Source organism: Panthera pardus, unplaced genomic scaffold (assembly GCF_024362965.1).
Source record: "Panthera pardus isolate Hobbes unplaced genomic scaffold, ASM2436296v1 HiC_scaffold_22, whole genome shotgun sequence".
NCBI classification, from domain to species: Eukaryota; Metazoa; Chordata; class Mammalia; order Carnivora; family Felidae; genus Panthera; species Panthera pardus.
The window spans coordinates 33,843,332-33,857,653 of record NW_026526788.1 but is presented as its reverse complement, the minus strand read 5'-3'; the positions used below and the strand labels follow the sequence as shown (position 1 = coordinate 33,857,653).

General features: G+C 51.0%; 2 protein-coding genes across 25 annotated transcripts in view; both read left to right on the top strand.

Annotated features, from left to right (window-relative positions):
- CAMK2G (calcium/calmodulin dependent protein kinase II gamma) overlaps positions 1-5,504 on the top strand; it is a 55,931-nt gene extending 50,427 nt beyond the window's left edge. For 20 of the 22 annotated variants that reach the window (XM_019444587.2, XM_019444586.2, XM_019444596.2 and 17 more), the window contains 4 exons: positions 716-791; positions 1,163-1,257; positions 2,792-3,036; positions 3,482-5,504. In XM_019444587.2, coding sequence (XP_019300132.1) covers positions 716-791; positions 1,163-1,257; positions 2,792-3,024 — 404 coding nt within the window. In that variant the 3' untranslated portion in view covers positions 3,025-3,036; positions 3,482-5,504. Of the gene's footprint in view, positions 1-715; positions 792-1,162; positions 1,258-2,791; positions 3,037-3,481 lie in introns of those variants that run through there. The other 2 variants (XM_053909579.1, XM_053909580.1) reach the window with 2 other exon arrangements.
- Positions 5,505-5,897: 393 nt separating this feature from the next.
- NDST2 (N-deacetylase and N-sulfotransferase 2) lies at positions 5,898-14,273 on the top strand. Of its 3 annotated transcripts, none has more exons than XM_019444581.2 (15): positions 5,899-6,239; positions 6,912-7,157; positions 8,540-9,880; positions 10,072-10,159; positions 10,475-10,629; positions 10,815-11,000; positions 11,272-11,400; positions 11,532-11,714; positions 11,807-11,903; positions 12,262-12,385; positions 12,524-12,698; positions 12,889-13,059; positions 13,167-13,276; positions 13,447-13,549; positions 13,647-14,273. In XM_019444581.2, the coding sequence occupies exons 3-15, from the start codon at positions 8,876-8,878 to the stop codon at positions 13,770-13,772; spliced, it is 2,652 nt and encodes an 883-aa protein (XP_019300126.1). In that variant the 5' UTR covers positions 5,899-6,239; positions 6,912-7,157; positions 8,540-8,875; the 3' UTR covers positions 13,773-14,273. The 3 variants fall into 3 exon arrangements, with proteins under 3 accessions (XP_019300128.1, XP_019300126.1, XP_053765550.1); XM_053909575.1 differs by having other exon boundaries at positions 6,912-8,455; XM_019444583.2 differs by having other exon boundaries at positions 5,898-6,239; positions 6,912-9,880; positions 13,167-13,239.
- The last annotated feature ends 49 nt before the right edge of the window (positions 14,274-14,322 follow it).

Below are 14,322 nucleotides of genomic sequence, written 5' to 3'. Positions count from 1 at the left end.
AAGGCTCGTCCAGGGTAAATGGAGCCATCTCTCTGGTGAGAGGCTCTGTTTAAAAAGAGTGTTTATAGTTCCAAGATCCTTTATCCCAGAAAAGCCCTGTGGAGGAGATGAGCAGGGTAAAGAGAATTAAGCATCTGTCCCAGGGCTCTGTTCATCCTTGTGGAGCCCTCATCCTTGGCTAGGTTCTGCTCTCAGGCTGGCTGTTGCCCACGACTAGGTTCTGGACCACTGAATGAGGGCTGGGGTGGTGTAGTGGTGGTGGTAATTGAGACCTGACTGAGCCCCTTCAGGTGAGAGAAGTAAGTGGGTGGTGGAAACAGCCATATCAGGAGATGCTTCTTAGGCTGCATGTCCTGGGGATGGGGTAGAGAGTCTGGTCAGAGTATTCATGATGGCTAGGCTCCTCAACTGTAAAAGACAAGAGTGTTTTTTGCATCCTGGTTGTTGATGGAGAGGGAGACAAAGGCCAGGGAGCCATAACCAGTGGGTGGGCTTCAGGAGGAGGGGGCCATTAGCTCTACAGACAACAGAGAAGGAATGAAGAGAAAAGTGGGCTCACTCTTCTGCAGAGGGCCTTAATGTTAAAGACAGAGAAGAGGGATGTCTTTGTCACAGAGATCACAGGGGATTCTCTGAAGGATTGGGGAGGGTTCTCTGTCACTTGGGAGCTCCTCAATCCCGTGCAGGTAAATTGCTGGATTTTTCCCCCCCGCAGTGCGGAAACAGGAGATCATTAAGATCACAGAACAACTGATTGAGGCCATCAACAATGGGGACTTTGAAGCCTACACGTGAGTAGAGACCCATTTCCTTGAGACCCAAGTCAACTCTAGAAGCCTTCCCTCTTCCCCAAAATCAGCTTGGACCCTGGGAAAAGGGAAGGCTGGGCCTTGGGCACAATGCTTGAATTAAATACCAGGCCCTTGGGCTGGAATCCCTCCCAGATAGATACCCTATGATAATACCCCACCCCCACCCACCCCCATTCCCCACCCCTGCCATGGTGTCTTGGTGGTGGGCTGAGAGGGTAAGACCCTAAGATCTTAGCCATCTTGTCAGACCTAGCCCGCAGCTAACATGCTGCAGGACAGACATCACTGACAAGGAAGAAAGACAAGTAATCCTATAGGAGACTGACAGGCTATTTTTTTTTTTTCTGCAGGAAGATTTGCGATCCAGGCCTCACTTCCTTTGAACCCGAGGCCCTTGGTAACCTCGTGGAGGGGATGGATTTCCATAAGTTTTACTTTGAGAATCGTGAGTGGGTTCGTGCTGCTGATATACTCCTGCCTGACCCTTTACCCCCTTTGCCTCTGTCCCTGCTCACCATCTCCTCTTCCCAGTTGCCTGCTTTTCCCTTATTTGACCTGCTTGGCTGCACCTTGTTCTATGTGTTTGCTTCCTTGTGCCCTGAGGATGGTCTTAAACTGACACCTTTGAAGGACTTGCTTCAGAGCCCCACGTGCCCCGTCATTCTGCAGCTGCTTTGTGGCACAATCAGGGTCACGATTTCTTTAAGCCTCACCTCTTTCCACAATGACTGGAAACCACTGAAATTAGGTTGAGATGACGTCACCAAGTAGTAATGAAGCTCTGTATGTATAGATTTCACAGTAGAGGAAATTAAAACCAGGATAAGAATGTACAAGCAAGTAGCAGGGCACTGTGGGTGATTTGTGAGATCAGAAGTTGTGGCTAGGGGCCTCCTGAATATGGAGGGAAGTAGTTCTGGCTGAGGGGCTGTACACTCTGGACTCTGGACAGTTCGTGGAAGTTCCAGGGAATAAGAAGATGAATCACCACCTCCTCCTGTCTTTCTCTCCACTTTCTAGCACCCTCCTCCTCCCTATTTTTTTTTTTTTTTTTTTCTTTTCTTTCCCATTTTATCCTGGGCCTTCCCCCATCCTGCCCTGAGGTTTTGTTTTTTTGTTTTTTTGTTTTTTTTGTTTTTTTGTGGCTTTTTTTTTTTGTCACAGTTTTTTTCTACTAACTACTATCCTTTCCATGTCGGCTGCAAATGTAAACCCTTGGCTATCTAAGTAATTCTGTTAGCCAGAAGCAGTTTCAGAGATTATAGAAGCCCTAGGGAGGGTCTCAGGTAGACCCTGTCTAACATTTGAAATGAATTAAAATGTGAATCTCATTAAAAGCAACACAGTTCACAGTGTTCGCTGATAATGGCAATCCAACTTCTTTTGGCCTTCCCGCAGCAGAATCTGGGAACCCTAGGAATATCCTGAGCTTGGTGCTTTGGTGATTCTATTTTAACTTTGGACATTTTTTTTTTTCCAAATCACAAATCAATTTTGAAATCTTAAGCTCTTGATTTTGCTCTGCAGCCAGTTAGGGACAAGCCAACCCTTACGAAATCTAAACATCGGCCTGGAAGAATGGAAAGATCATAGGCTTTAGTTAGGAGTCAGATGGTCCTGAGTTCAAATGTTGTGTGATTTGGGAAAATTACTTAACCTCCTTGAGCCTGCTTCATTATTTCATAATAAAGAAAATAATATTGACCAAGAAATAATAGTTTATGTATGTAAAACCCCTAGTGCAATGTCTGATTAAAGTAGTAGTTGCTATTATCATTGTTCTCCACCTCTTTCTTCCATTTGGATAACTGAGACTACTGTTATGGGGTTTCCTGGCCTTTGGTGTATGGGGGACTTAGGGACTCCCAGAACGGTTGCTGGAAAAGAGGGTGAGACCTGGAAGAGCAGGCTGGGAGGAAAATGTCAGTGCCCAGGCCTGATGCCCTCCTACCTACTGCACTCTGCCTTGCCCCCTGCAGTTCTATCCAAGAACAGCAAGCCCATCCACACCACCATCCTGAACCCGCACGTCCACGTGATTGGGGAGGACGCAGCTTGCATCGCCTACATCCGCCTCACCCAGTACATCGATGGGCAGGGTCGGCCTCGCACCAGCCAGTCGGAGGAGACCCGGGTCTGGCACCGCCGGGATGGCAAGTGGCTCAATGTCCACTATCACTGCTCAGGAGCCCCTGCTGCACCGCTGCAGTGAGCTCAGCCACAGGTGCACCTGGTGGGGGGGGTGAGGAGGGGGACAGATGGGATCAGAGGAGGAAGAGGAGGTTGAGAAGTGGCACTAGGGGAAGAGATATGGATCATCCCAGGGGAGTGGCAAAGGCTGTCAGACAGACTTGTGTCTGGCCCTAGGACTCTAAGTTGGGTGACTTTGGACAGGTTACTTCCCTACCCTAAGCCTGTTTCCTTAGCTGTCAAAAAAGAGAGAAAGAGTGGTACCTACTTCATTGAGTTGTAAGGATTAAATAAGATACTCAGAAGTAAAGCATTTGCTTAGCAAATGTGAAGCAATGTTATATTTAAATGCTAGCTTCTCCCCCATCCTCCACCTTCTCAGGCAGACTTGGCCACGTGTCTAGTGTGTTTAAGTCCCTGGAACTCATCTGTGTGCTTATTGTCCTTTGTTCTGTTACCACGTCTGTCCTCTTTGACAGGGGCATTAGGAGATCCCAGCCGGAGGTCAAACCTTCGCAGCCAGTGGCTCTGGAGGGCCTGAGTGACAGCGGCAGTCCTGTTCGTTTGAGGTTTAAAACAATTAAATTACAAAGCGGCAGCAGCCAATGCACGCCCCTGCATGCAGCCCTCCCGCCCGCCCTTCGTGTCTGTCTCTGCTGTACCGAGGTGTTTTTTACATTTAAGAAAAAAAAAGAAAAAAAGATTGTTTAAAAAAAAAATGGAATCCATACCATGATGCGTTTTAAAACCACCGATAGCCCTTGGGCTGGCAAGAAGGCAGGAGTTTGTGTGACACCCATCCTGGCATGAGCAGCCGGCTCACCCACCAGCCCTGAAGAGGTGAGCTCGGCCTCTGGCCTCCGTGGACTCAGGGGACCAGGCAAGAACTCTGACAGAGCTTTAGGGGCTATGATGTGATTGCAGCCCCTGAGGTGGCCTGCCTGCCCCAGGTCTAGGAATGGACTTCTTCTGAACTTGCATAGCGCCTAGAATGAGGCTGATGAGAACATCGTGGCCATCAGACCTACTTGTGAGAGAACACAGAGCTCCCAGCCTGCTGTGGAGGCAGCTGAGAAGCAGTGGCCTCGGGACTGAGGGCCTGGACATTGCTGTACTGTTCCATTTAGTGTAGAAAGGAAGAGAATTGGTGCTGCAGAAGTGTGTCCGCCACAAAGCTGTTGAGAAACCTCGTGTTAGTCTGACATGTACTCACTTACTCATCCATTTCTATAGGATGCACAATGCACGTGGGCCCTGATACTGAGGCCCAATACCTGCAGCTGGGAAAGGGGAGGGGTTGCTGCTTTGCTTTGTGTTTGTTTTCTTATAACTTAGCAAGGAGAGAGCCAGGCCCTGGTCAGGGCTCCCCTTGCTGCCTTTGGCAGTTCTGTTTCTGTGCTGATTTGGACCATCTTTGTCTTGACTTTTCATTGTGGTGGTCCCCGTGCTGACCCTCATCTGGGCCTGGGCCCTCTGCCAAGTGCCCCTGTGGGATGGGAGGAGTGAGGCAGCGGGATTGAGTTGATGGTTGTTTCTATGCATTCAGGCTGCCCTCAGGACTGCCTCCCTTCTTACTCTTCCCTTGCTGCACGCCCATCTCTTTACCTGTCTTTGAGATTGACCTGACTGCTCTGGCAAGAAGAGATGTTCTCTTTAAAGAGGCCTCTCTACTGACCAACTGAAGTATATGACTTACTGCTGGACAATCTGCATGGGCATCACCCCCCCTCACCTGCATGTACCCAAAAGAGGTGTCCAGAGCCAAGGCTCCTACATTCATTGTCCCTCTCTGTGCTCAAGGAGTTCCATTCCAGGAAGGAAAGATCTATACCCTAAGCAGATAGCAGAGAAGATAATGGAGGAGCAACTGGTCATGGCCTTGGTTTCCCCCAGAACAACTATGCAGACTTATCTGCACAAATATCTGCACTATTGGGGGAAAGGTGGGTAAATCCCAGCTTCCTGAACTATCTTCAGGAGGCACAGGAGCTGGGAGAAGAGGCAGAGCTACAGGTTTACCTTGGAGCCAGCTGAGAAGAGAGCAGACTCACAGGTGCTGGTGCTTGGGTTTAGCCAGGCTCCTCTGAGCACCTCATGCATGCCTCAGCCCCTGGGCCCCAGCCCTTTCTTGCCCTGCAGCCTGCAGTACCAGCACGCAGACGCCTTCACCACAGGGTTTGGTTTTGCTGGCTTGAAGACAAATGGTCTTAGAGTTCATTAAGACCCATAGCTTCATATGGCTGCTCCAGCCCCACTTCTTAGCATTCTTATTCCTCTTCTGGGGCTAATGTCAGCATCTATAGACAATAGACTATAAAAAAAAAAAAAAAATCACCTTTTAAACAGGAAATGGAAGGCATTTGATGCAGAATTTTTGCATGATGACATAGAAATAATTTAAAAATAGTTAGTGTTTGTTCTGAATGTTGGTAGACCCTTCATAGCTTTGTTACAATGAAACCTTGAACTGAAGATATTTAATAAAATAACCTTTAAACAGTCCATTGTGTTACTGCTGTTGGAAGCTTATGGCCAAAGGCTGATTTGAGCAGCCTGGGTTACAAGCCTTCAGATGAGGAGAAGTAGCTTCTCCCACTCCCTTTGGGCCCACTTTAAAATAAAACTTCCTCAAACTCATCAACCTCCAACTGGTCCACTGGGCTGCTGAGGCGAGTTTGGGGTGGAGAGAAAAGATGTGGACCCTTAGCTGGCGGGCTAGGGGTCTCGCCCCGCCCCCGGGCCCCGCCCGCGTCACGGGCTGCCCCGCCCCCTTCGCCCCTCAGTGGCCCGACTCGGCTCCCCCTTCGCAGGGCTGAGTGGACGAGCCCGAATCCTGGGCCCGCCCCTACCCCGGGAGCCGCGGCGCCCGACGCTCGCCAGACTGTGCCACCGGGCGGGGAGGAGGGGGTGCGCCTCTGCGGGCGGGGCGCGCAGCCCGCCGTCTCGGAGGCCGAGGCTCGACCGAGCGCTACGGAGGACTGTTCGGCCGCCCAGCACCTCGGCAGTGCAGCTGCCAGGCCCGGACTCTGCGGGGACCTGAGGGGGGTCACGAGCGGCAGCGAGCCGCCTCCCCCCACCCCGGGTGGGAGCGGTGGTTGGGCCCGGCTGCGGCAGAGCGTTCTCTCGGAGATGGCGGAGCCGCCGCGACGCGGCCCAAGGCCCCGAGAGCTGGGAAGCCGGGCAGCCCCGGGACGCGGCGGAGCCCGGGGACAGCGGGGACGCCGCCTAGTCCGCCGGGTGAGCCGCCCTTGAGGGTAACCACCCCCCACTCAGAGGGTGGCCCCCACCCACGGTCGCCCGCAGTCCCTCCCCTCACAGACTTCCCCTCAGTGTTGCCACCATAACCACCCGCGGGGTTGTCCCGGGCGGCCCTCAGCGCGGCCCAGCGCTCCCCTCTCCTGCGTCCCCTCCACTAGTCTCCCTCCTAGTTGCTTCATTTCCCTCAGTAGGGGGCTCCTCCTCCCCTCGGGGCTCTCCCAGCCCAATGCCTGCCTCGATGTCACCCCAAGCTCTCCTCGGCGTGTCCCTTGCCCGGTCCCCATCTGGCGCTCCCTTCATATCCACCTGTGACCCCATGTCCCCCTCAGCAGGGACCCTCTACCCGTGACTCCTGGTATGGCAGCCCCGCATTCCCACGTCGCTCGCTCCTCGGTAGCCACCACCCCCCCCCCCTCCCGCGGCATCTGCACCACTTGTCTCCCCGCCTTCCCTGGTTCCTCTCACTAGTGCTGTCGCCCAGCCCAGGCCTGGGGGACCCCTTTGGTTTCTGCCTCAGAAACCTCCCGCTGCTGCTCACACGTACAGCAACCCTTTCCCCGCGTTCCTACTTCGGCATCTGTCATCCCATCCCACACTCGACCCCAATAGCTCCCTCAGCACCCCTTCCCTAAATATTGCTGCTTCTTCTAGGTGTGAAGCCAACATGCAGTGGTTAAGAACCCGGGCTGTGGAGCTCGACAGGCCTGACTTTGAATCCCAGTTCCTCCACTGACTGACTGAGCTGTGTGATCCTGGGCAAGTGACTAAGCTTCTCTGGACCTCAAATTACTCACATGTAAAATGGGGATAATAATAGTGTCTGCCTCTTACCTACCTTCCAGGGCTGATGTGAGCATTAAATATATGGAAAGCTCTTGGAAGAATGTCTGACAAAGAGTAAGCTCTCACTATTTACAATTATTCTTAACAGTAATGGGGGAGACACCCTGAGTGTCCACTTCGTGTCAGTGAGGACTTCTCACTACTGTGTTTTCCCTAAAGAGTTTCCTTTAATTCTTAGGATTCACCCCTTCCCATCACTATTTCAGTCCTCTCCCCAGCTTTCTTTTCATGTCAATTTTACCCAGGCCAAAGCTGAACTGTTCTTAAATCATCTCTCTCAATTCTGAGGAACCCTGTCTCTGCCTGATCTCACCCCTGAGATGTATATGCCTGGGAGTGGGTAGCAGAGAAGGATTGCCAGTCCCTGGCCTTACTAGGAATGGCTAAGCTGGAGAGAACAACAATAAAGCTTCTAGAAGCAGTCTATATATTTAAGAAAACAGTCTCCAAAATTAGGTCTCCCTGAAACTGTTTTCTGATCACACTGTCCTTACCCCTTTCTTACTGGTTGGGTATGACTTAAGCTGTTGTAGCTCTCATCCAGCCCCACTAAGTTTGCTATCTTTTTGTAACAGGATTCAATCCCTCATGTCTCCATAGGCTAGCTCAGGACCCTTCTGAGCTGTTCAGTGATGAGGATATAGTATCACCTAGGCTAAGTTAGGAAGGTGAACTGAAGTGATAGGAAGACAGACTGGACTCAGCCCTCTGGCTTCTCTCAGGCCCCAGTGATGTGGTCTGCCCTGGGGCTACATTTTTATCACTCTCTGACACTCGTGCAGGTGAGATGAAGGACAGGGGATGAGTAATTTTTCACAAGTAATAGAAAAGAGAGTTTCTGGGTTTGGAAGTGAATCGAATGATTAGGTAGCACCATTTCTTTTACCTTTCGAATCTCCCCACCCCCCACCATAGTGTTCTCCTCACTACAAGTTCATTAGTGCTTCTAGCTTGTGATGTTGGGTTTGATTGATGAGGAAGATTAACAGACTCATGACTTTCCTCTTATCTGATATTTCATTGGAGCACGGGACTTGTGGGGCTTTCTGTCCCTTCCTCACAGAACGACCAGAGCTCCTGCTGGCTGGCCAACTGCTTAGTCGTGGGCTGGGAACTTCTTCCAGAGCAGGTTCATTTTCACCCTCCTAAGCTGTTTGGTCTCCTTTTGATGGGAGATTTGTTCCCTTCCAGCCCTTGAATATACTGTTCTAGCTCTGAGCTTAGCTCAGGAAGGAGAATTTATATTCTAAGAAAGGCAACAAGCTATGAAGTGAAGATATGAGACTCAGATTGTGTTGTTCTTCTACAGGAGTTTTTTTTTTTTGGAGAACAAATCATCCTGTGAGCAGGAGGTAAGAGAGATGGGTGAAGAGGGGAATGGGTTAATGATACACTTTCAGGTGGAGAAGTAACCCATTGATTTTTCTGTGTTACAGATAGTGAGGGCAGGGATTATGAACTTTGTTGACCTCTAATGTGAGGAGCTCAGCAGGACCAAGAGTGGAGCCTGGCTAGATTTGCATCCTGAAGCCATGGGCCAGGGGGCCATGGTGACTTGAGACCAGTGGACTGTGTCCAGTTGCCCCTCGTTGCCCCTTCTAACTCCCCTACCCTAAAGTAAGGGGAGTTGGCTCCAACTTTTCAGGGAACTGACCCTGAGGAAATCATTTTCCCTTACTTTCCTATCCTACCCTCTTAAGAGAGCCCAGCCTATAGAACTCCTACCTCCCATCCCCTGAGGTAGACCCCATCCCTGCCTCCCCTTCCCCGCCATGCTCAAGCTGTGGAAGGTGGTACGCCCAGCTCGGCAGCTGGAACTGCACCGCCTCATACTGCTGCTGATCGCTTTCAGTCTGGGCTCCATGGGCTTCCTGGCTTACTACGTATCCACCAGCCCCAAGGCCAAGGAACCCTTGCCCCTGCCCTTGGGAGACTGCAGCAGTGGTGGAGCAGCTGGCCCTGGCCCTGTACGTCCACCAGTCCCACCACGGCCCCCCAGGCCACCAGAGACAGCTCGAACTGAACCTGTGGTCCTTGTGTTTGTGGAGAGTGCATACTCACAGCTGGGGCAGGAGATTGTGGCCATCTTGGAGTCTAGTCGTTTTCGTTATAGCACTGAGCTAGCACCCGGCCGAGGGGACATGCCCACACTGACTGATCATACCCGTGGCCGCTATGTCTTGGTCATTTATGAAAACCTGCTCAAGTATGTCAACCTGGATGCCTGGAGTCGGGAACTGTTAGACCGGTACTGTGTGGAGTACGGTGTGGGCATCATTGGCTTTTTCCGAGCCCATGAACATAGCCTACTGAGTGCCCAGCTCAAGGGTTTTCCCCTTTTCCTACACTCAAACTTGGGGCTCCGGGACTACCAAGTGAATCCTTCTGCCCCCTTACTGCATCTCACACGCCCCAGCCGCCTGGAACCTGGGCCGCTGCCTGGTGATGACTGGACCATCTTCCAATCCAATCATAGCACATATGAACCAGTGCTTCTTGCCAGCCTTCGGCCAGCTGAATCCCCTGTGCCAGGACCAGTGCCTCGCCGGACCCGGCTTCCCACTGTCGTACAAGACCTGGGGCTTCATGATGGCATCCAGCGGGTGCTCTTTGGCCATGGCCTTTCCTTCTGGCTCCACAAACTTGTTTTTGTTGATGCTGTTGCATACCTCACTGGCAAGCGCCTCTGCCTAGACCTTGACCGCTACATCTTGGTAGACATTGATGACATCTTTGTGGGCAAGGAAGGTACCCGCATGAAGGTGGCTGATGTTGAGGTCAGTCTTTTTCCTGACTCAAATTTCTTTCCTTAGAAGCTGTTTCAAGCTCTGTCCTATCAGACTCCCTTGATTCTGAGCTTGTCATAGATATACTCCCTGCCCTTTTCAGGCAGGAAGAACATTACTTTTCATTTTTCTCCTGATCAGTCTGCTCTCATGATTTCTTGTGTTCCTGCTACTCTTCCCAGGCTCTGTTGACCACCCAGAACAAACTCAGGACCTTAGTCCCCAACTTCACTTTCAACTTGGGCTTCTCGGGCAAGTTCTATCATACTGGTGAGTGTATTCCCCTGTTCCTTCAGCATATCTGTCTTAGTTTGGACTGTTCCTTCACTGTTCATCTTCCTGGGCAGGCAAGTTGGAGAAAAGGGGCAGGGTTTGGGGTCAAAATATGGTGAGGAGCTAGCGGTGGATATGAACTTAGGTTAGCATGGGTGGCTGAAGAGCAAGTCAGCAGTGGGGCAAAATAGTCTCAGGTGGGCAGAGGTCAGCAATCTTATCCCAAGAATGGAAGATGGTCAGTGTTGTTACAGAACAGAGGAGGGCACAGGGCCTGACTGGCTGTGGTCAGTGGTCAGTGTGTGGTCATAGGGACAGAGGAGGAGGATGCAGGGGACGACATGCTGCTGAAGCACCGCAAAGAGTTCTGGTGGTTCCCCCACATGTGGAGCCACATGCAGCCACACCTGTTCCACAATCGCTCCGTGCTGGCTGACCAGATGAGGCTCAACAAACAGTTTGCTCTGGTGAGACCCTTGGATCTGTTCCCCATACTTTTTCCCAGAGATAATGATTCCTTTTCAACCTTCCCCTAATGGGCTGCCCTTTCCCTACCCTTTCCATTTTTCTTTCTGTGGAGGTATCCCCACCCTCTTTACCCTCTACTCCCTGAACCTCACCAGGTCCTGGTGAGAATCTATGCCATTCCCAGGAACATGGGATTCCCACGGATCTGGGGTATGCTGTGGCCCCCCACCACTCGGGTGTATACCCCATCCACACGCAACTCTATGAGGCCTGGAAATCTGTGTGGGGCATCCAGGTGACCAGCACTGAGGAATATCCCCATCTCCGCCCTGCCCGCTACCGCCGTGGCTTCATTCACAATGGCATTATGGTGAGGGACCCCTGATACAAACCTGAATCAAACTCCTACATTTAGACAGCCACCAACCTGCACTGACCTGTGTCCTCTCAACTGCCAGTCCAAGTTCACATAATAGGGGGTAAAGGGGTGAAAAGTCATAATGCACATAGTAAGAGTTTTATTGGTGTAACTCAGTACTTTACAAACCCAGGGAATCCTAATGCCTTAGGTCTTTTGTCCCTTATTTATTTTTCATTCTGCCTTTCAAATCTCATGTTGGTTTGTTTTTTCCTTCTTCTAGGTATTACCACGGCAGACGTGTGGACTCTTCACTCACACAATCTTCTATAATGAATATCCTGGAGGCTCTCGTGAACTAGACCGGAGCATCCGAGGCGGAGAGCTCTTTCTGACAGTGCTGCTTAATCCGGTAAGGTGCTGAGAGGAAGGGCTAGAAGATTGGAGAGCTGAAGTGTATGTAGGCTGGGAACTTTGCTCACCAAGCCTGATTCTGAGGTGGGGTAGGCTCTCTAATTCTGACACGCAGGCTCCCTCTTGCAGATCAGCATTTTTATGACCCATCTGTCAAATTATGGAAATGATCGGCTGGGCCTGTATACCTTTGAGAGCCTGGTGCGTTTCCTTCAATGCTGGACACGGCTGCGCCTACAGACCCTTCCTCCTGTCCCTCTTGCACGAAAGTACTTTGAACTGTTCCCTCAAGAGCGAAGCCCCCTTTGGCAGGTATGGTTGGAGCTCAGGCTGACCAGAGACGTGATGGGGGTGGAGAGAGTTGAAGAAAAGATGAAACATCTGATTCTTGGCCTCACCTTCAGAATCCCTGTGATGACAAGAGGCACAAAGATATCTGGTCCAAGGAGAAAACCTGTGATCGGCTACCCAAGTTCTTGATTGTGGGACCCCAGAAAACAGGTGAATCGTCCTTAGCCAACTTCTCTTGCCCTGCCTTAAGCCCAAAGGATTCTTTGGCCAAGGAATTCCCTTCTCATACCCACCTCTCCTTAATCCAGTCTCTTGAGACAGTGATTCTTAATCCTGAATCAGAATCATCTGTGGTTTGTTTTTTTTAAAGATCCACAAGTGATTCTGATGCAGTCAAGGCTGAGAACTATTTTAACTTCCCTGGGTCTCACTATCTTTTCCTTCTCTCACTCTAGTTTGTCCAAAGGGGATATTACTACTCAGAGTGGTTATTTTCTCACCTCCTTAAAATTCATATTGTTGATCTGGCTTCTTTCCCAAAATAGCCTCGACCTTCTCTCCCATTTAGGGACCACAGCTATTCACTTCTTCCTGAGCCTGCACCCAGCTGTGACTAGCAGCTTCCCTAGCCCCAGCACCTTTGAGGAGATTCAGTTCTTCAACGGCCCTAATTACCACAAGGGTATTGATTGGTGAGACTGGGACCCTTTGTAATGCTTCTCAGAGGAACATTCCCTTCCCTCCAAATCCTCATTCCAGCTTCCACCAGTGCAGGTATCTGGCCCCTTCATGCTGCAAATTCTCTGCCTCTCCTCTGTGCTACTTCCTAGGTACATGGACTTCTTCCCTGTCCCTTCCAATGCCAGCACTGACTTTCTCTTTGAAAAAAGTGCCACCTACTTTGACTCAGAGGTTGTACCACGTCGGGGGGCTGCCCTTCTGCCACGAGCCAAGATCATCACTGTGCTCACCAACCCTGCTGACAGGGCCTACTCCTGGTATCAGGTGAGCCTGAAGCTAGGGATACATTAGGGCTTAAGTGAGGGAGGTGGTGACTGCTAGAGACAGAAAGGAAGAGGGTAGGGAAACTAGATTGCTTTGGTGTGGGATTCCTATGCTGTGTATTCATCAGATCAAGAGTAGGGCAGAATAATTCTATCAAATCACCCATCCTTTCCTATTCCTTGTCCTTCAGCACCAGCGAGCACATGGAGACCCAGCTGCTCTGAATTATACTTTCTACCAGGTGATTTCAGCCTCCTCTCAGGCCCCTCTGGCACTTCGCTCCCTGCAGAACCGCTGTCTTGTCCCTGGCTACTATTCCACCCATCTGCAGCGCTGGCTGACTTACTACCCCTCTGGACAGGTACATGCCCCCCAGTAGCCTTTGTTGGGGTCCCCCTTCCCTTCTTTGTCCCTTCAGCCTAGAGGCTTCTAAGGAATACAGAGGGAACTACATCTCTGTCCCTTTAGTTGCTGATTGTGGATGGGCAAGAGCTGCGTACCAACCCAGCTGCCTCAATGGAGAGCATCCAGAAGTTCCTGGGTATCACACCCTTTCTGAACTACACACGGACCCTCAGGTGGGAGAGCATGACCCAGGGGAGGAGGAATCGGGGAAATGGGGAAACAGGTTGACCATGTCTGTTTGGAAGAGACATGTGTCCCTGTGAGCTGGGAGAGGTAATATACATTTATGGGGCTTGAATTTTCTTTTCTCCCTACCAATTAATGCCCTTTTGCTATTGAGCAGGTTTGATGAAGATAAGGGATTCTGGTGCCAGGGACTTGAAGGTGGGAAGACTCGTTGTCTGGGCAAAAGCAAAGGCCGGAGGTATCCGGATATGGACACTGAGGTGAGTAAAGCCTCAGACAAGGTATCCCTCTCTACCTCTGAGGTCTCATCCTATGTCCCACTCCTTACCATTTCTGCCTCCATTTTTCTCCTCTCAGTCCCGCCTTTTTCTTATGGATTTTTTCCGGAACCACAATTTGGATCTGTCGAAGCTGCTAAACCGGCTTGGACAGCCAGTGCCCTCATGGCTTCGGGAAGAACTGCAACATTCCAGTCTGGGCTGATGTCCAGGCCTCCTGTACCAGCAAAAGCGCCCCACTACCCTAAAGGGCAAGCCCAGAGCAGGGCCCACAAGGGGTATTAGAGTGGCCCAGCCCCTTCTACCTCAGTGGCCCCCAGGCCTGGGATGGCTGAGAAGGAAAGGGCAGTCCTTTCCCATACCTCTAGGGTCTTATAAAGGGGCTTCCCTTGATACCCCACATCATGGTACTAGGCACCTTCAACCCATGGTCTTTGAAGGTGGGTGAGAATGAAAGGGTCCAGGCAAGGTGTAGAGGAACTTATTAATCCAGTGATTTCCCTCTTCATTCTCAGCAGTATATCTATCTATACCTGGCTATGGGAGGGACCCCCCCCTACTGTGGGATCAATGGGATCTACCTGTGGCCCGGCCTCCCTAATGTCATTCACATTGAATGGGGATGAGGCCGGACAGTGGCTCATAGAGCTGAGTATGAGCCCTAGCTGTGGGCTAGAAATGTCCTTAATAAACATCCTTATTTTTCTGTTTTGTCTGCCTCACTGGAGTGGGAGAAACTTAGAATAAAGGAAGTA

What these genes read in the sequence shown, in the direction of transcription:
- NDST2 (XM_019444581.2), top strand. Translation starts at nt 8,876, where the DNA reads ATGCTCAAGCTGTGGAAGGTGGTACGCCCAGCTCGGCAGCTGGAACTG. An exon ending in TGACAGTGCTGCTTAATCCG is followed by an intron (nt 11,401 to 11,531) that starts GTAAGGTGCTGA and finishes TCCCTCTTGCAG; the next exon opens with ATCAGCATTTTTATGACCCA. An exon ending in TACCACAAGGGTATTGATTG is followed by an intron (nt 12,386 to 12,523) that starts GTGAGACTGGGA and finishes GCTACTTCCTAG; the next exon opens with GTACATGGACTTCTTCCCTG.